The sequence below is a fragment of the Canis lupus genome, chromosome 9, assembly GCF_048164855.1.
Source record: "Canis lupus baileyi chromosome 9, mCanLup2.hap1, whole genome shotgun sequence".
Lineage (NCBI taxonomy): Eukaryota > Metazoa > Chordata > Mammalia > Carnivora > Canidae > Canis > Canis lupus.
The window spans coordinates 28,134,091-28,155,652 of NC_132846.1; the positions used below are offsets into that span (position 1 = coordinate 28,134,091).

At 33.1% G+C, this 21,562-nt stretch overlaps 1 protein-coding gene and 1 long non-coding RNA gene across 6 annotated transcripts in view; one reads left to right on the forward strand and one right to left on the reverse strand.

Moving 5' to 3' along the window:
- The window catches only part of SOS2 (SOS Ras/Rho guanine nucleotide exchange factor 2), an 80,337-nt gene that overhangs the window by 6,155 nt on the left and 52,620 nt on the right, over positions 1-21,562 (reverse strand). For 2 of the 3 annotated variants that reach the window (XM_072838495.1, XM_072838494.1), the window contains 9 exons: positions 19,442-19,545; positions 16,822-17,044; positions 15,255-15,374; positions 14,941-15,103; positions 11,206-11,323; positions 10,028-10,200; positions 7,196-7,312; positions 5,489-5,750; positions 4,910-4,951 (listed from right to left, as the gene is read on the reverse strand). In XM_072838495.1, the coding sequence (XP_072694596.1) occupies positions 4,910-4,951; positions 5,489-5,750; positions 7,196-7,312; positions 10,028-10,200; positions 11,206-11,323; positions 14,941-15,103; positions 15,255-15,374; positions 16,822-17,044; positions 19,442-19,545 (1,322 nt within the window). Of the gene's footprint in view, positions 1-1,942; positions 1,980-4,909; positions 4,952-5,488; positions 5,751-7,195; positions 7,313-10,027; positions 10,201-11,205; positions 11,324-14,940; positions 15,104-15,254; positions 15,375-16,821; positions 17,045-19,441; positions 19,546-21,562 lie in introns of all 3 variants that reach the window. The other variant, XR_012036572.1, reaches the window with a different exon arrangement.
- LOC140639936 (uncharacterized) overlaps positions 3,607-21,562 on the forward strand; it is a 103,281-nt gene continuing 85,325 nt past the window's right edge. For all 3 annotated transcript variants that reach the window (XR_012036590.1, XR_012036591.1, XR_012036589.1), the window contains exons 1-2: positions 3,607-3,784; positions 4,887-4,986. This is a non-coding gene — a long non-coding RNA (uncharacterized lncRNA). The remainder of the gene's footprint in view (positions 3,785-4,886; positions 4,987-21,562) is intronic.

Sequence of the window (21,562 nt, forward strand, 5' to 3'; positions counted from 1 at the left end):
AACAACAGCCAAAAATTCATGTCCTTATGGAGCTTATATTCTAGGTTGGGGAGAGAGAATGGATTTGATAATTAAGTAAAAGTATTATGGCTATAAATTAGAATATTAGGTAGGGAAGGTGGATAGGAATAGATAGGAGATTTTAAATAAGGTGACTAGGAGAGACCTCCCTTAAGTGATACTAGGCAAGGGAGCCTACAATGAGGCCAAATAGGTGAAAAACATTCCAAGCAGAAGGAATGACAAAAGCAGAAGTTTTGATGTGGTAATGTGTCTACTGTGTGCAGGAGGCAGAGTAGCTGGAGCAGAATAAGTAATGGGAGAGAACAGTAGATGATAAAGTCTGACATCAATAGAGGCTAAAATACACAGAACCTTCTGGGCCCTTTATTTATTTTTTTGTTTTTATTTTTTAAAAAGATTTTATTTATTTATTCATGAGAGAGACACACACAGAGAGAGAGAGAGAGAGAGAGAGAGAGAGAGAGGCAGAGACACAGGCAGAGGGAGAAGCAGGCTCCATGCAGGGAGCCCGACGTGGGACTCAATCCCGGGTCTCCAGGATCATGCCCTGGGCCGAAGGCAGGCGCTAAACCGCTATATGGAAAACAGACTGTGGGGAAGGTGGGAAGTTAGGATGCTACTATAATAAACCACTTAAGAGATTATGGTGGTTTGGATCTCAAGGTGATAGCAATGGAGATGGTGAAAAAATAGATTCTGAATGTATTTTGAGGGTCAACAAGATTTGTTGATGAATCACATATGGAGTATGAGAAAAAGAGAGAAATAAAATATAACTCTAATATTTTTAGCCTAAGCAATTAGATACAGTTTAGAACTGGGATCAGGAGGCAGTAGGAAGAACAACTTTGGAGGGAATGAAAACAAGTTCAGTTTTGGAGAGGTTAAGTTTGAGATTCTTATTAGGTATCTAAATGGAGATGTTGAATAGGTCACTGAGCATACAGGTCAAAGGTGAAGAGAGAGGTTCTATGTAGAGAAAAAAAATTGGGGAATTATTATATAGATGATATAAGACTGAATGGGCCAACTGAGTGAATGAGAAGGGGTCCAGGGACTGAATCTTGCAGCCTTCCAATCTTTATAGATTGGGATATAAAGAGAAATAGGCAAGAGAGACTAGGGAGCTGAAAGTACACTTAAGAAAACCAAGAGTGTGGGATGAACAATGTGATCTTCATGTATATGACTTCTTCCCCAAATTGGTATTTTGTATAAATGAAGGCAGAAACTTGTCTTTTTTGTTTGCCACCGAATCTATAGTACCTAGGAAGGTAGCTGGTACAATGCAAATATTCAATTTCTTACTGAATAAGTCCAAAGGGTATGAATATTTTTATGGTTTGACACGTTTACAAATTTCCTTCCAAAAGGGTCATACTAATATACTAATTTACAAGGGATAAGTAATGTATGAGAATAACTTTTAACATAGGCTTGCTCATACTTTGATGTGAACTGTCTATCAATGTCCATTGTTAATGGAGTCTTGGTGTTTTTCCCATTGTATGTGAGCAGTTTTCATACATGCTATGTTCTTTCTTTCAGGATTTAGGAAAGTCAGAATTTTATGCAGTTACTCTCAACATTTTCCATTACATTTCAAAATGAACTTTTCTTTACCATATGGAAAACATATTTTACTACCATCTAAAATAATGTCTAGAACTCCTGGGTCTAAAATTGCTTGGTGTTATCATTGTGTCCCCCCAAAAGATATTCTGAAGGGCTAACCCCCAGGGACTGTGAATGTGACCCTTATTTAGAAATAGGGTCTTTATAGATATGTAATCAAGTTAGGATGAAAGTGGACCATAGTCCCGTATGATTGATGTCTTTAGAGGGAGAGGAGAAGGGACAAAGAAACACAGGGAAAAGACGGCCATCTGACAACAGAGGTAGAGACTGAAATACGTACCTAAAGGATGTCGAGGACTGTCAGCAATGGCCAGAAGCTAGAAGAGGCAAAGAAAGATTCTCTCTTACATGCTTCAAGAGGGAGCAAGGCCCTGCCAATACCTTGATTTTGGGACTTATGGTCTCCAGAACTGTGCTCTTTTAAGCCGCTCAGTCTGTGGTACTTTGTTAGAGCAGCACTAGACAAAACATAGTAAATTCATTTCCATTTTTTACTATTGCCATAGTAAAAAACAACAACAACAACAAAAAAACAGAACAAGGAAAATAAGAAACATACAAACTTCAGTGAAGCCAGGAAAGATCTGAATCCTGAAGCTTCAATACATAAAGGTAGACTACAGTGTATATGAAGGAAACAAATGGAGAAGGATGAAACCCAAATGTTTATATAGTGATATTGACAAACAGCACTTAATGTGTCCCCATAGAATGAAGGGGGGATTAGGAGTTATAGCATTTGGTATAATGGAAGACATGAGTATGAAAACAGAAGACTTGATTAAATCTATATAATGAGCAATTAAAACTCTGTCGGAGACTGGGGGGTGGTTATTTTCTGGTAAATCTAAACATCAGACTGGGGCCACTAGACTGTGCTGAAAGCACAGATTATCACACTAAATGTTCAGACCCCCTAGACAGAAGATTCAACAGATCTTTCCTTGGAAAAATTAAACAGTCCTAGAAAAGAGGCCTCACAGATTTTGATATTTGGAGATTTCCCAAGTAAAAAACTTCTCATCACTATATTACTCTACAGTGAAACCTACAAGTCAACAAGCTCTGCCCATGGATATATATATACCATTTCCTATCAGTTTATACTGCCTCCCTCTAAAATGCTCTAAAATGTGGAAAGGTAAGGATACCACACAAGAAAGGAAAGCCTCCGATATGAAAGACAAGAGACTAAACTAATAGATGAAACTCAGAAAGGAAATAATACCAGAAATAAATCTTTTTCAAAACATCATAATATCCTATGGAAGATAAGACAGTGAATCCATGAAACCAGAATAACAGGATAATATAAAAAATGGCATGAACAGAGGTAACTAGAGAGAATTTCTTGGAAATTCAAAATCATGATAGATAAAAAAACAAAACAAAACAAACAAACAAACAAAAAAACCCCCAGAACAGTTGGAAGATGAAGTGAGCAAATCTTGCAGAAAACAGAACAAGAAAACAAAGAGATGGAGAAGAAGAGATAAAAGACATGAAAATTGGAGGTTCAATCTAGGATGTAAAATATAAAAAAGGAGCTCCAAAAATGGAGTCAGAGAACACGTTTGGGGGGGAAATTATACACAAAACAATTTAAGGATCACTTTCTAGAAATTAAAGACGTGAATCTCTAAATTTAAAGGGCTTAATAAGTAGACAGCAGAATGAAAGAAAAAAAATGACCCATATTAAAGCAGATCACTGTGAATGTACAGATCATCAAGAATAGAGAGAAGATTCTAAAAGTTTCTTGGATATATTGTGGCAGAAACTTCTATCTCCCAGTGTACCTTTCCTTTTCTTCCTTTTATTAATAGGATCCCATGTATGTTAGCAAGACAAAAGGCTGCCTAGCTCAGACATCTCTTAGTATCCTTTGTAGTTAAGTTTTGACCAATGGAATGAGAGCAGGAGTAATGTGAAGGAATTTCTAGGATGACAACAAAAGAAAGTTCTAGGATGGCAGCTGGGTGAGAGGCCAAGAAAGTAACCAGTCCAAACTGGAGCAGAACAAAAGGGCACCAGGAAGGAGGTTTCCAAGTTAAACGGCAAAACGAAAATCCTGACAACTGTTCTTGGTGGTCTGCCTTATGGAAAACTGTGCTGAGAAAGGGTATGAGAAGACTGAGCAATAGATGTTTAAAAAACCAATCAACAAACAAAAAAAACCCCAAGCATTAATGAATTTATCATTAACTTTGTGAAACAGAGCTATACAAGAAAGGAAGCATAATTGTAGTATTCACTTCCTGATTTAATAGTGAATAGTATTTTCCCCCAAATGTGACAAGTATATTAGCCAGAATAAAGGGCAAAATTCTCATCTATTGTAATAGGAAATCATGACAAAATATCTAAAACTAATGATTCAAAAAAGAAAAATATGAAAACACCATTTAATGTGAAAGTGTCGCTGGAGAACAAGAAAAGAAGTGGGGTGCCACAGGGTAGTGAACTGCTATTAATTTCATTTTCAATGTTTAGCACTATTTGCCTTTTAAACTGTATACATATATCATTTTGATAAAAATTTAAAAATTAAAATGTAAGATTATAAACATTTAAAAGACTAACCTTACTTTTCTCATAAGAAAGGGACCCTCTTGCTACTAAATTATATACATTTTAGTATGATAGAAGCAGAAGTCCTCCAGATCGGGAGAATTATTCCTGAAACTACTCTGTCCTCCTTGGGTTGTTTTAAACAAATGCCCATAGAAAGAAAGGTGATAGCATTTATGTCATAAATTATGAAATAACTGAGAATGGCAGAATAGTGTTTTACTTAAAGTAACTGCCTTAATTAAATAAGATCATATGAAAAAACAAGTGATTAAGGGCTTGTCTGGGAATCTCATAAACACTTAAGTATATTATCCACCTGGGAAAATGAGTTGGGATGGGAAAGAAGAGAGGCAACTGGTATGAAGTCACTGTTCATTCTGTGCCAAGTAATATGCTAGGGGCTCTACGTCGTTATGTCATTTGATCCTTAACTGAGTTGGAGGTGCTAAATAATTTGTTAAGGTCACACAACTCCTAAACCATAGGTAGGTTGTAAAATGATGAAAATGAACTATTGTAAAGTTTAAATAGTACCCAATTGTAAGCAAATAACTTATTTATAAGAATTTCATTCATTTAAAAAATATTTTAATGTTGCTAAAACCCAAATACTCATGTCCAAATTTAAACAACTTGTTTGGTTTCATTAGAATCAATTCAAATCCTTACTTACTTGAATGCGGCAAGAGGACTGGAGCAAAGATGCTATTGCTGCCTATTGGAATGAGAAAAATTAATTTGAAAAGAAAGGTAATATGTATGGTTTTATTTTTAAAATATTTTTGCATAAAATAACAAATATAATAACACAAAGAGTACAGAATTTTATCCTCTATTGACATGTTAGTCTTAAAAGAAATGAACCTGGAATGTTGCCTTTGTAGCTGGCATGTTTTTCCTTTCTTAGCATAAGTAGTTCCCTATCACAGTTTTTTTTAAGTTTCCTTCATAAAACTTATCTGTGTGTTCTCTTATTCTCTATCGCTCCCTATGGAGCTGTAGTGGGGCCCAAAAGGTACTAAATATATCTTTGTTTAATGAATTAGAAAATACTATGCATAAACAATGCATAAATGATGCTTTAGTCCCCTGTGTTAATTATTATTTTCACATTTAAATGCCACTTTCCACACTAGCATAGTGTGCAAAGGATTCTATGGTTCCCTAATCAAAATGATGAGAAGAATTATCTGAAACATAACATTCCTCTTTTTATGGTTTACATCGTAAATGATTTACATCAAATACATACCACAGGAACTGTTGAGATCCACATCTAAAAACACACTAAGGTCTGAAGAAGCAGATACTGGTGGAGTAGATGGTGTATTTGGAGAGGTTGGTGCTGACACAGTTGATTCAAGATCAGTTTCAGCAATCCGACTAAAGCTTATTTTATATGGTTCTCTTTCTAACGGCATTGGATGACCTCGTAAAGTGCCTGAGGTAGAGCCATGTCGGCCTGTATTCGGCCGTATTCCAGGAGATTTTAAAGAGAAAGTTGATTTCCTAGGCTAGGAAAAGCAAACATAACTACCATTACTAATGTGCACATACTTTATTTTTGTGGCTTAACTCTACCTTATTAATTCTTAGCATATTGTTAAAAGAGTACAATAAAATCCCAATCTGCAAAACAGCCTGTAATATTCTAGTAGAATACTTGGGGATTTGATTGGCTTAATTTTAAGAGGGACCTGAATACAAGTAAACCTCTTTTCATTCTGCAGAAATAAAATTCTTGAAACTCTGTGTGAAAACTTGTTCCTCCCCAAACACTTAAACCTAAATTTCTTCAAATCATTGATATCAATTTTACATGTATTTACTGTAGACATAATACATGCAATATATGTTAGGTGCATCAGGAAAAAAAAAAAAAAGACCATTTTTTTTCTTTCTAACAGTAAATGACCAACCTCCATTAACAGCACTTTCAAGTTTTTGGAGAAAATGGTCTCTCACCCTCCACCCCCCTTTTTAAACTCTCACAGTAGTAACCTAATGAAAAAACATGGACTCAGATTTAGATAACTTGAGTTAAAATCTCAAGTGTGCTGATATCTAGCTTCGCAGCCTTAAAAAATTTATTTAATAACTTCGAGCCTCAGTTTCTATGTTTGTAAAATGAGAATAAGATCTATATCATACAACTCTTGTGGAGATAACATGAAACTATCCAGCTTACTGCTTGGCCCAATGTAGGTATGTTGTAAGTATTTTTAAAGGTTTTATTTTTTTTTATTATTTATTTGAGAGACAGAGAGTGTGAGAGATCATGAGCAGAGGGGAAGGGCAAAGGGAGAAGCAGACTCCCTCCTCCTCAGCAGGGAGCCTGATACAGAACTCAATCCCAGGACCCTGGGATCATGACCCTCATGAGCTGAGGCAGACGCTTAACCACCTGAGCCACCCAGGCATCTTTATAGGTGTTTTTCATTCCTTCCACATCTTGCTTTCTGTTCAACTACTTAGAATTGGTCTTCTACTACTTCTGTTGCCACTGGAAACCCAAGAATAACTAGGACCTGTAGCAGCAAATTTTAGTGTGAAGTTCATTCTAGTGGCAACCACAGACTATGGCGCTCTAATGATAGGCCAGGCCAGAAGAACCATGATACATACACTTGCTTACTCCTTTTCCTGGTCTTTTCATTTCCTATTCCATTCCCTGGTCATTTACAGCTCTCACTTTCTGAGAACATTCCCTCTTATACCAGGAAGGCTTAAAAGCTGACAGATAAATAAATCCTACTAAGATAAAGGTTAATCCAGATTTTATCAAAAAGCTAACATTGCTTCCTATAGTACCTACCACTTTAGAAATAGTATAGTACTGCAAAACAAAGGACTGAAAAAGTTATTTGAATAAATCAGAATTTTAATAGTAATACGTTATTAAACAATGAAGATAATATTGTTTTAACACACAATTTTTCCAAAATTGTACTGAACTTACAAATCGAGGTGGCTGTTTGCAGTTTCGGGGCTCAATTTCTAGTGACTTGTTGAACAAATAATCTGTAAACTCCTTTTCAGAAGCATTTCCCATGGGGTTAAGGTTTTCAAAGAATCTCTGGAATTAAACAAATTTTCCTAAGTATATGTTTTAGATCTTACTGGAATATGTATTTCAGCAGTTTAAAACAAAAAAATATATATATTAACAAGTTAAAGGACTGTAATATCTGAGAGTTCATAAGAATTGTTGATTCTAATCTCTCTACTTTCAAATAAAATTGTACAATTTCTATGGGAGTTGTATATTCTAGTCTTCATTTTCTATTAAAAAGATGGACAGATTTTCATTTGTTACCATCTTAATGGTTCAATATCCCTCAATATTATCCCTAGTCATTATAGCAAGATGATTATCACCAGTAAACTTATCAAAAGTGTTGATAGTTTAACAGAATTATGGTTATAATTCACAATGAGACTTTTTTAAAAAAAAGATTTTATTTTTCAGTAATTTTTACACCCAACGTAGGGCTCGAACTTACAACCCTGAGATCAAGAGTCACATGTTCCATCAACTGAGAAAGCCAAGTGTCCACAATGACACTTTTTTTTTGACACTTTTGATAATCAGAAAAAAAACAGAGATAAGCTGGATTAAGTTCTAGTCAGAAGTAATTTCGAGAACAATTATAAATCTATCTGTGATAGTCTCTAGTAAAATAACCCTTCTGTTTCAAGAAAAAGAAATTTTCTAACCTTGTATTTAAGTTTTTAGATTGAAAATTTAGATGATTTAGCAAAGGATAAAAAGTAATATAAATAGCAATCTCACCAACCAGAGATCTGTTACCATTTTACTCTTACAGAGTATCATTCCAATGTTTCTACTGTGTGAATATATGTATATATACAAATATTCGTTTTGTTTTTTCTTTTATTTTGCAAAATTGGGCCCACACCAGTTGTTTTTTAACCTTTTTTTAGTTTATGTTCAATATTTTCCCATGTGGTTTACTTATTTTACAAATACAAACTTTAGCTCTACAGTCTTTAATCATATGGATTTTCCAGAATTTATTTCACCAATCTCCACAGTGGTGCTTTCTAATTCTTTGTATTACAATAATAATTATATTTATTAACTTCTAGTGCATAAATTTTTCTGTACATTTTGATGATTTCCTCAGAAAAATGCTTTAGAAGCAAATTATTGGATTTAACTTTATTTAATTTTGAAGAGATTCATAAGTATATATAAAAATAAGTACTGGGTTTTCACTTTAACGGTGGGCAAAATGAGCTATAGATTTTCTGATAAAAAATTCTCCCACTTTTCAGGCATTCTGCCAATGTCAAGAAAATTGTATTAGCTCTTTAACAATATTGAAACAACTTGTTCTTATATTCAAGTTAGCTGTTCATATTAAATCATATGAGCCAAGAGTAATTTAAAGACTTACAAAGTTCTAATAGCAGTGTTCTTGATTTTCTCATCCTTTACTTTTTAATACAATTCATTAGCTTGATTAACTATGGCCTGATAAGTGAATGTCCCCATACCTCCATAAAGAATGCTTTAAATGATGGCGGAAGTCTAGACCAGATCATAAAAACCTAATGGAGTTACTGAGATATGAATGTTAAAAGTACTATTTCAAAAATAAATAAATAAATAAATAAATAAATAAATAAATAAATAAATAAATAAATAAATAAATAAAGTGCTATTTCAAATATACCCATCTATAATTTAACATGATTTTTCTGGGAAAATATATTATAAACTCCGCATCACAGAGGGTTGGCCCCATGATGAGGGAAGAGAATGACATATAGGACGACCAGCAGCTTGTCACCATTTTCTTTAGAATAGGTAACTGTCTACATTTTCATCATGGTACACTTTAGGTCATTCTTTCTTAGGGCTTTAGAGTATTTTGTTTTAAACTGGGAACAAAGAATAGTTACCATCTTACAATTTAGGAGGGTGAGAGTCAGAGTGGCCATTTTCACTTACTATGCCTGACCTGCAGACTAAGTCTGAAAGTTGAGCACAATTTTTAATGTGACAGGTGAACTGATAAGTTATATGTTCTGAATTTCAAATAAGTATAACACAATTCACTTGACATACATAGTATCATAATTTACTATGATTTTGAAGGTATCCGACATTTTATAGTACCACAGAATCAATGTTATAAACTATTGCTCAAAATAGAATATCAGGTAGAGTGTTTAAAAAGAAATCATTTTTTGCTCTATCAAACTGACCTCCTCCTCTATTTAAACCCAGTTTTCTTATGAAGAAATTAATTATTTGATATTAGATTGGCACATGTAAAATATCTAAAATGGGTATCAACCAATGACAGTACTAGCAGTGGATTTTCTTTTTACTACATGGACAGAGAGTTTCATTCCATTTCATCATTCATTTTTTGAATCATCATTCAGTTTTATTATTGAAAGTATTACTTGAACCAGATGCATGAAGAAGCAATGCTCTCAAGAAAAAGTACCTAATAATATGTATTTTTTAAGATATTATTTTTAAGTAATCTCTACACCCAACATGGGGCTCAAACTTACAACCCTGAGATCAAGAGTTATCTGCTCTACTGAATGAGCCAGCCAGGTACCCCAGCACCTAGAAATATTCATAACTGTAGATTATTAGCACAGAATACCTAATATTTACCACTTCTATCTAATGATTAATTATTAACTTACTATATTATTTTTATAGTAAAATAAGTAGCATAATGTGTGGTTATGATATTTCTTACAGATTGCAGAGGATTTTAAGATAAGCAAAGAAAATATTTACCCTCATTTCTGGTTCTATCCGTAAACAGTAAGGTTGATTCTGATACTGCTGAATTTCTCCAGTAATTTCAGCTACTTTCCTCCTCTTACTGAAATTGATTAAATCTTTCCCTTTCTTTTTTAAAAAATCATTATTCCCTTCTTCAGTTTTCAGAATATTTGTTAAATATATTCCTAGTAAAAAAGAGTATTTGAAGAAAAGTTATAAAATTTGTTACTTAATCAATCATTTGAAAAAACAATTGATCTACTAAAGTTGAAAGACATCCTATAATCCAGCAATTCTACCCCTATAATGTTGGTAAGACTCTGATAGGCTTATTAATTAATTTTACATTAGGAATTTTTTAACATGTAAAGAATTTAAAATAAAAAGAAAATTAGGGTTTAGGAAAGGCTTAATTTATTCCTTAAACTAACAGCTTAATATAACAGGAAGGATTCATTCACAAAATCGGTGTTAAATCTGTTCTAACCATTTTAATATTTGATTATAAATATTTAATGCCAATGAACTTAAATAATGATCAATAAATTAATTTTAAACCAATTCTGGTGATAAGATTATAGATCTATAAACTAATTCTGTTTTTCCAAAGCCCATCATTTAGATAGAAAAAGAATTATTCCTCACTCTGGGACAGTAAGAAAGTTTTTAGCTCCTTTCTCATACATAATTATGGATTCATTTAAATCAATGGCTCAACTGGGGGCAATTTTGTCCCCTAAGGACTATTTGTGATCGTCTGGAGACATTTTTTATTAACACAGCCAGTGCTGCTCTTTGTGTGCGTGCATGTATGTGTGTGTGTGTATACACAGGCATGCATGTTTGAACGTTCAAAATTCCTATGTTGAAATCCTAATGCCCAATGTGGTATTAGAGATGGGACCTTTGGGAGGTGCTTGAATCCTGAGAGTAGAGCCCTCATGAATGGGATTAGTACTCTTCTAGAAAGACCTCACAGAGCTCCTTACAACAACACTTTAATTATCATAACCTCTATTTTAAAGATAAGGAAATAGAGACCTTAAAGTTTTATTTATCAATATAAACAGCTAATAAAAGTAGATATGTTCAGATATAAAAATCACGACAATTTGCTTTTAAAGGCTGGTCTCTTTTGGCTACAACAAACTATCTCAAATATAAATATAAATCCATATTCAGTAACTTACCAAAAAAAGGCACACAAGGTGGATTGATTGACTTAAGTTTTACTAGGTATTTTTTAAAGTGATCTTGACTTAATTCCACAGCTTCATCCAAAATTCTCCTTTTTCTTTCCTGCAATGCCTTTAAAATATATAAATTGAGTGTAATTTGTTTTTTACAATTCAATCATATTTTATGAACACAAAGCTTGGAATTTTATAAAATTTTGCACGTATCCAAAAAACAATTTTTATTTTTATTTATTTATTTTTTTTAAACTTTTTTTTAAAATTTTTTATTTATTTATGATAGTCACACACAGAGAGAGAGAGAGGCAGAGACACAGGCAGAGGGAGAAGCAGGCTCCATGCACCGGGAGCCCGACGTGGGATTCGATCCCGGGTCTCCAGGATCACGCCCTGGGCCAAAGGCAGGCGCCAAACCACTGCGCCACCCAGGGATCCCCCAAAAAACAATTTTTAAAATTAAAGATGAGAAGTATTTCTTCCAGCACCTGCCTGAAATAATTTCTCATATCTATAAATATAAAACTAAAAACTTAGTTTTTTCTAATATAAATTAGAAGATTAAGCAATAAAAAATTCTTCCTTAGGACCTTATTAGTTATAAATCTGATTAGCCAGCATTTCAAATTACAGTTTATAGGAGAGGATAGAATCCTGAAGCATTCAAATATTTTTCTACTGAGAGGCCTTTTGGGGATAAGTGTAAGGTTTTGGTGAGGAGGAGATGGCTGGGGGAGGGAGAGAAAATTGAACAAAAGTTTAGTAAACCAAGTAAGCAAAGACATTTCTTTTATATTTCATTGTTACATTTTTTTGTTACAAATTAATTATTTTTAACCTGGTAAGTACATACACATACACACACACACACACACACACACACACACACAGGCACGCACAAATCCACAGCAAGCATTACACTTAATGGAAAACTGTCCACTGTATTTCCTTTAACTTAAGGAAAAAGCAAAAGTGATTACATCCTAACTTCTATTCAGTATTCTACATCAGTCCTAACACGGCATGAATGAGAAAAATAAAGAAAATGAAAGAAAAATTGTCAGTATTCACAGAGGATATAATAGTCTGTGAAAAAAAAAATCTACATATGGAGTGCTAATGAAAGAATTTAGCACTGTTGCTGGATATAAACCGACCAACAGGCAAAAAATCAACTGTATTTCTAGGTATCATCATCAATAAAGATAAAACAAGATCTTAAAAAATATTCTAATATAAATCTAACCAAAGAGGTAGAAGATCATCAAGAAAACCGTAACACTTTATTAAATGAATAAACAAATGGAAAGATATACATGTTCATGGTTTGGAAGACTCACTGTAAAATTGTCAGTTGTTCACCAGCTGAACCAATACAATTTATAGAACCAAAGCAATTTCTATCAAACTTTCAATAAATATATGGAAGCAACTGGCTAACCATATGGAACAAAATATGAAATTAGACTCCAACCTCACCCCATGCTCAAAACTTATTTCAGTTGAAGACTGAATGTGAAAGACAAAACATTAAGATAATAGAGGAAAACTGGTTAAACAAGGCACCAAAAAGCACAATATACAAGATAAATAAATTTGACTACTTTAAGAACTCTTGGTTCATCAAAAGACAGAAAAAAAGGTGAAAAGGGAAGTTTCAATCTGGGAAGAGGTATTTACAACACACATAACTGAAAAAGGATTGAAATCCAGTATGTAGGAGAACTCATACAGATTCAAAAGAAAAACTCAACAATCAAAAAGTCAAAAAATTTCCATAAGAAGAAATACAAAGAGCCAATAAACATTTAAAAAGAGGTTCAAACTCAGTGAAAATCAGGGGTTTATGTATCAAAACCACAAGATTGGAAAACGAAAAGAACTGACAAGATCAAGTCCTGGTGAGAATGTAAAATAACTAGAAGTCATACATTTCTGGTGGGAGTATAAACTGGTAAAATTATTTGGGGAAACAATCTGGCATTATCTAGCCATAACCTATTACGTAGTAATTCTACTTCTAGGTAAATAACTTAGAGAATTTTGTGCAATAGGATACACCTAGAAATGTTCGTGGTACTATTACTGATAATAGCCCCATACTGGAAATAATCCAAATGGCCATTAACAAACAAACAAATAAATAAAATTTTAGTAAATTTATTCCTATAATATGATACAGCTATAAAAAAGAATGAACTATAGCAGTAAGAAACAACCTGGATGAATTTTAGGAAGATAATAATGTTGAGTGAAAAAAGTCTTTGAAGAATTATATTCATATATAATTAAGAAACATGCAAAATGAAAGAGTACATTGTTTAGAGATATAAATAAGTAAAACTATAGAAAAAAATAACAAAATTCAGAAAGGTAACTGAAGGAGTGAGGATGGAGATGGAATTGGGAGGAGTTCTTAAACTGGATACCAGGTATATCCAGTTCTTTGTATTTTTATCCTTTCTGCCTTATATATATTTTATAAATATTGTTCTGTACCCAATATTTTATGAAACTAAAACTTAACCTCTCAAAATAGAGATGCCTGGGTGGCTCAGTGGTTGAGCATCTGCCTTTGGCTCAGGGCGTGATCCTGGTGTCCAGGATTGAGTCCCACATTGAGCTCCCTGTGAGGAGCCTGCTTCTCCCTCTGCCTATGTCTCTGCCTCTCTCTCTCTCTGTGTCTCTCATGAATAAATAACCTCTCAAAATAAATACACTACTTTAGAATTTTCAAAATCAGAATTAAAATTATTAATCTGTTAAATAGATTAGTGTTTGGCAATATTCAACTATTAATATTCTTCATATATAAAAAGTTCATACAAATCAATAAAATGCAAACACCCAAATAGAAAAATACTTATATAAAAACAGTTTGCCCTCCACTCTCTTCTGATCATAATCCATCAAAAGAACTAATGTTAAGAAAAGAGTATCTTTCCATACTCTTCTCAATGCTCATGCAATTCCACTAGCATGCTTAGGGTTTTTTCTGTTTTTATGTTATATAAAAACAAAATCATATTATATTCATTATTCTAAAGGCTTTTTATGGCTTTCTCCCTAAAATATCACAAATATTAATTTAAACAATACACACAGATGCTATTCATTTTTTTTTAGCTGAACAATATTCTACACTATAGATGTAGAACAACATATTCAGTCATCCTATTCAAGGACATACAGGTTGTTTCTTGTTTTCTACTACTACAATTAAAACTGTAGAAACTACATCTTTGTACATTAACTTTACAGTCTGGCACTTTTATTTCTGGGCCCAGGAGTATGTGTATTTTGACCTTAACATATACGTTCTGTATCTTCTAAATTTTCTATAACAAATGCTAAACATATACTATTTTGTAATTTAAAAAACTTCTTTTTTAATTTTAGAAAGATTTCTCTCCATTTACTCTTTGACTTTACACTAAAAGGTGATTAAGTTCTATATTTATATCTAAAATGTTTGTCATTTATCTGAAATAATCAGTGTGCCATTGGAAAAATCCATTTGGAACTTTATAACATTTAGGTAAACATACTAAACAGAGTCACAAGCCCCATATTCTTTGATGAATTCTAGGCACACTAGCGTATACTAAGGTATTTAAGGGAATAAGATGATTTGTAAAGGATTTAGTCAAAAGATTACTGGTAGAAGCAATTTCTTTTACCATCAATTGTATCTCCCCCAAAAAAGATGAAATATTTAAGCCTAAAACTTACCTCAAAAGTATGGTCTAGTCTGTACACTGATACTGAATTTACTGCACTGACTATCTCCAATACACCATTGAAATTATTCAAATCTTGAAAAACTTGCAGAATTTCTATAATTCTGCTTAGTATTGCCACCCGTTCTTCAAAATTTTCTGCTTCCACAATGCACCTAACCAAAGAAAAAAAAATTTCATGGCTTAAAAAGCAATTTCCTCACCTCACATAAAAAAGAAACATATTTTTAGCCAGAATTTAAGCTTATAGATGACTGAGAATTATGATTATTAAGAAGTAGTAAGACACAATAAGTAAACACTTACTTTTCAAACCAAAGGGTGAGATTCGTGGTATGGCGAATCATTTTTAATAAATTTGGAGAATTTATTTCTTTATCTTCTTTGGTCCATACACTCCCTACAAGTTCAGAAGGTTGGACTTTCCTGTGGAATAAAAAAAAAATCATGCAACTTAACCTACAAAGGATTAGCATGAAAATTATTTAAAGATCTCTTAACACTGAGTAAGACAAAGATAGCCCAAAAGATAAATGGACAAACACATGAACAGGTTTAAATCACAGAGGACTTGACTCAAATAGTCACATAAACATGAAATAATAGTTTCTCTCTTATTCAGGGAAGAGAACATTAAACCACAATAAAATCCCATTTTATTCCTGTCAGACTAATGAAAGTCTAATAGTACCAAATGGGTAAAGATGGACATCCAACACTGATGTACAAGTAAAGACTGATACAGCCATTCTGTAAGGCAATGTAGCAATATCTCATAATACTGTAGATATACATATTAGATCACCCCACCCTTCTATCTAGACACATACTCTGGAGACACCAGGTTACAAGAAAACATTTCTAAGTATATTCAGTTAAGCAGTCATTATTTCCAACAGTGAAAAAAATCACAACCTAGAAGCTCATCATCACGAGATTGGATAGAATATGGAGCATTTATTTTATTTTTTTTTAATTTTTTTTAATTTTTTATTTATTTATGATAGTCACACACAGAGAGAGAGAGAGAGAGAGAGAGAGAGAGAGGGGCAGAGACACAGGCAGAGGGAGAAGCAGGCTCCATGACCGGGAGCCCGACGTGGGATTCGATCCCGGGTCTCCAGGATCGCGCCCTGGGCCAAAGGCAGGCACCAAACCACTGCGCCACCCAGGGATCCCTGGAGCATTTATATAATAGAATACCACACAGTAATTAAAATAAGCAAACCATACTTATATTCATCAACTTGATCAAATGCCAGAAACAATTTTAGTGCAAAACATGTTGCTGACTGATACATAAATATCAACTGTTTTAAAATCTCCAAAACAGTGTTATATATTATTTACCAATGTATGTATGTGTATAAAGACAAACATAGGAATAATAAACACCAAATACAGTGTAGTGGTTATTGGAAGAAAGTAGAATAAAATTGGGAAGAATTAGTCAGGATTTCAATTGTATTTGTAAGGCTTTTGCTGTTCATGGGCCCTCATTATATAATTTTCTACATTAAAAAAAATACCTGAATTACTCAATAAAAAATTGAGAAGAATAGATTAAATTACTGTATATAGTGAGCTAGGATACCTAATTTAAAAAATCGACCAGTGGCATACCCATCAATATCCTATAGACTTTGGCTATTAATTAAAAAAAAGTTTTTAATCAGTAGATTCAAATACAGTTTTGCTAACAGTTTTTAAAATAAGTTTTCTTAGGTGATTCTATGGTTTCACCAGAAATTTAGTTTATAAACCAATGTCAATGTTTTACATGTTACTCTTCTTCCATAATACATATATCACTTAACAAAGGTATATTCAAGATTCTTGAAAATAGAGCAGCAAATGAACATTAACAGTCTACCTGTAGAGATCAGATTCCAAAAGTGTCAGCTGACGTGCAATTTCTATTGGATGCAGTGTCATGAGATCAAATGTTTCAAACTGTCCTGGTCTGCTGATATGCCATTCAATTGGTGGAGGTGGACTTTCAAAGGTAATATTATGGCTTATTCCATTTGCCTGAGCTTGTTTCTTCCTCTTGATGATCTTAGCAATTGACTCTACCCATTTCTTCATAGCTTTTCCTAGATAAGAACACAAACAAAAATACCTTTTAGTTGACAGACATAATGGCAAAACTTTGTATTAATATTTAACAATTATCAACTCATGACCAATTTTTGTTTCACCTAACCCCACTCATGTTCTCCTTCTACTCTCTAAATTATTTTGAAAGAAATATAAATTTGGCTCAGTTGGAAGAGCATTCAACTCTTGATCTTGGAGTTGTGAATTTAAGCCTCATGTTGGGTACATAGAATACTTAAAATAAATAGTTAAACTTGAAACAAATGTCCTATTATTTCATTCATATTTAAGCATGTATCTAAAAATTAAAGACTTTTTTTTTAATTTAAAGAGTTTTTAAAATGGCAATAACATTATCATACATATAAATGACAATAACTTCTTAATATCATCAAATATATAATTAGTGCTTAGATTTCCCTGACTCCTTCATAAATGTTTTCTAACAGTTGGTCTGTTTGAAATAGGGTCTAAAGAAGATCTACAAATTGCAGTCAATGTCTCAAGTCTTTTTTAATCTATAGGTTCTCCTTTTCTCTCTCATTTTTGCTCGCAATTTACTTGTTAAAATGGAATCATTTGCCTTGTGTTATTTCTCAAGTCTGAATTTTTCCAATTCTGTCCCTGTGGTATCATTTGCATTGCTTCTTGGTCTCCTATTTTTTCCTCTAAATCAGACACACACAGACATATTCTGATTCAGGATCAATTTTTTGACATGAATACCTATAAGAATATAGGTATTCAACAGCAGGCATATAATGTCCAGTTGCTTCTTTATAATAGTACTAGGGAGTTGAAAAATATTGATATTCTAATTCCATCATTCCTTCTTCATTTATTAGTTAAAATACATTTATAAAAAGAAACATCCCTCAGGGTGCCTGAGCAGCTCAGTTGGTTAAGCAGCCAACTCTTGATTTCCGCACAAGTCATGATCTTAGGGTCCTGAGATTGAGCCCCACAGGGCTCTGCACTCAGTGAGGAGTCCACTTCAGGATTCTCTTTCTCCCTCTGCCCCCCCTCCACTTGCTCACTCTCTCTCTCTCTAAAATAAATAAAAAGGTGTTTTTTTTTTTTCCCATTTTAAGATTATTTATTTATTTATTCATGAGAGACACAGAGAGAGAGAGAGAGAGGGAGAGACATAGGCAGGGGGAGAAGCAGGCTCCCTGCAGGGAGCCGGATGCAGGACTTGATCCCAGGACCGATCCTGAGCCAAAGGCAGATGCTCAACCACTGAGCCATCCAGGTGCCCTATAAATAAATAAGTCTTAAAGAAAAGAAAAAAAAAAAGAAACTTTTCTTCACCAACTATTTAGTTATTGCGGAGGTATAACCTATTCAAGAAAGGCCTTTAAAAAAAAAAAAAAAGAAAAAAGAAAAAAAAAAAAAGAAAGGCCTTTAGACATTAACATAACCATTTACTTGTGTTATCCTAATACGTGTGTATTTTAGAAGTTTCTTAAATCATATATAGTCTAGCACCTTCATTAAGAACATAATGCAAAAAAAAATAGTAAAAAAAAATAGTACCATAAACAATTTTAAGGCAAACATGATAAAAATATATCTTAAACATCTCAAAGTTGAAGCAAAGAGATCACATTCTCTATTTTAAGCAAAATTCCCCCTAAGTAAGAAAACAGTAGGATGAGATAAGCTAGGCTTAAAGTATTCTTTTTTTTTTTTTTTTTAATAGTAAGCTCCACACTGGGCTTAAAATATTCTTTTTTTTTTTTTTTAAATATTCTTAATTAGTGTTTTATCCGTCAGATAAATTTTCTTGATTCAATATACATTTGTTTAAAGGTTCATGGTCTAGAGTTTCATTTCATTACTGTGCTCTAAAATTTTAGGTAGGAAACTCCTACTTTTTAGTAGCTAAAAATATACTGAAAACTTTTATAAGAGAAGTAAATATTATTATTTTTAAAGATTTTACTTATTGGGATGCCTGGGGGCTCAGTGGTTGAGCATCTGCCTTTGGCTCAGGGCGTGATCCTAGAGTGCTGGGATTGAGACCCGATATTGAGGCCCACATCGGGCTCCCTGCATGGAGCCTGCTTCTCCCTCTGTCTATGTTTCTGCCTCTCTCTCTCTGTCATGAATAAATAAATAAAATCTTAAAATAACTTTTTTTAGTGTATTAAGTTTATTAAAGAAGACTTATGACTTCTTTTAAAGAAAGATTCTCCTAAAAAACTTGAAAAGGCAAGGTTCTAAGACTTCAGGTGGTTATAACATATATGAGCTCCTTAGAGTCTGTAAACTATACTGAATGTTATTATAGTTGTTTAAAAATAAAAAAGTTTAGCTTCTTAAAAGTCACAAAAATTTAAAAATAAACTCATTTGCAACATAAGGTTCAATCAAACCTTTAAATAATATACCTCTTACACTTGAAATGAAGGATTCTAGTCTTTCAAGCAACTCCAAATCCCTTTCAAAGTCATAAAAGTGGTGTTCAACCCAGTGCCGAAATACATTTAAGATCCTGAGAAAATGGAAAGAAACACATTTCAGTGAAACCTAAGCATTCAGTTATACTTCTTTTACTTCTCTAATACTATGGTGACAACTTTATATACAAGGGCGAATATAACACTCAGAGACTCCAATCTGTATTTAATTAAAACCTAAGTGTTTCAATGATGTGAAACAGATCCTGACTAATTTACCATTTAAAAATTATATTTTAAAAATATTTATAAGCATAAAAATTGTGGTCTCTTTATTTAATTACTCCCTAATGTATAGGAAAAGTAACTTTTTTGTACATATATAAAAATTCATACTTTGTATACTACAAAAGCTATTTTTAAATTCTTAAATTGAAAAAGATTTTTTTAAAAGTTGAAAACAGGAGCTACTCTGTGGCCCAGCAATTGCACTCCTGGGCATTTACCCAAAAAATATAAATGTAATAATCCAAAACAGCACCTGCACCTCAATGCTTATAGCAGCAATGTCCACAATAGCCAAACTATGGAAGGAGCCCAGATGTCCACTGACAGATGAACGGATAAAGAAGACACACACATACACACATACAAAATGGCATATTACTCAGCCATCAAAAAAAATGGTATCTTGCCATTTGGAATCACACAGATGGAACTAGAGGATATAATGCTAAGTGAAATAAGTCAATCAGAGAAAGACAATTATCATATGATTTCACTCATATGAATTTAAGAAACAAAACAGAGGATTATGGGGGAAAAGAGGAAAAAAATAAAGACAAAATCATAGAGGGAGCCAAACTATAAGAAACTCTTAATTATAGGAAACAAACTTAGAGTCACTGGAGGGGAGAGGGGTAAGGGGATGGGGTAACTGGGTGATGGACAATAAGGAGGGCATGTGATGTCATGAGCACTGGGTGTTATATAAGACTGATGAGTCCCTGACCTCTACCTCAGAAACCAATAATACATTATATGTTAATTAATTGAATTTAAACAACAAAAAAAGGAAAAAAAAGGTAAAGCAAAAGCAAAAATAAAGATTTATATTGAGGGCAGCCCGGGTGGCTCAGCGGTTTAGCGTCGCCTTCAACTCAGGGCGTGATAGTAGAGACCCAGGATCGAGTCCCACATCAGGCTCCCTGCATAGAGCCTGCTTCTCCCTCTGCCTGTGTCTCTGCCTCTCTCTTTCTCTCTCTCTTTCTGTGTCTCTCATGAATAAATAAAATCTTTAAAATATATGTATAAATTGATATATTTTTCACATAAAATGGAAAACAAAGATTAGTGTATTTGTTCCTAAATTCAAGTGCTATCATCAAATTTCTGTTATCTACAGTTATTCACATGCTCCTATTTTATATCAAAAGACAAAAATAGTTCTCACAGAGCTATTTTGTTCTGCAGTACCCTCAAGGTGATAACTTATAACCTTGCAAGTGGAGATTTAATCAATCTGTACAAAGATAACATTCTACTATCCATCCCATTAAAGTAAATTAATTACATTAATTTTTTTCATTATTTTAATAAATGACTATTTCTAGGTTAGCTTCCCCACCATCACTCCCAGTTGACATTAGCTTTTCTCCCAGGCTAAATACTGCAAGAATTTAAAATACTTTAAATTCCCAATCTCTGTCATGCTATCTATAATAAAACAGCCTTAAATCACTGTGTCCCTGGCACATTTGATGGCTTAGAAAATATTTCAAGATATCACAAAATTGTTAACTTCTAGTTTACACTTAGGCCAGTTTAAATAACTCTGGGGCCATTTTCTCTCCTTCCTAGTTTCTACAGCATCTAATGGAATTTAAAAATTACTATTATGTAAAAGAAAAAAAAACCCTCATAATCAGATTCCATCAAAATTAAAAACTTCCATTTATCAAAAGACATTGTTAAGAAAATGTAAATAGACAAGCCACAGACTGGGAGAAAATATTTACAAAACTTTTTATCTGACAAAAGGCTGGCATCCAGTTCTATTCAACATACTCCTAACAACTCAATAATAAAAAGAAAAATAACTCAACAAAAAAT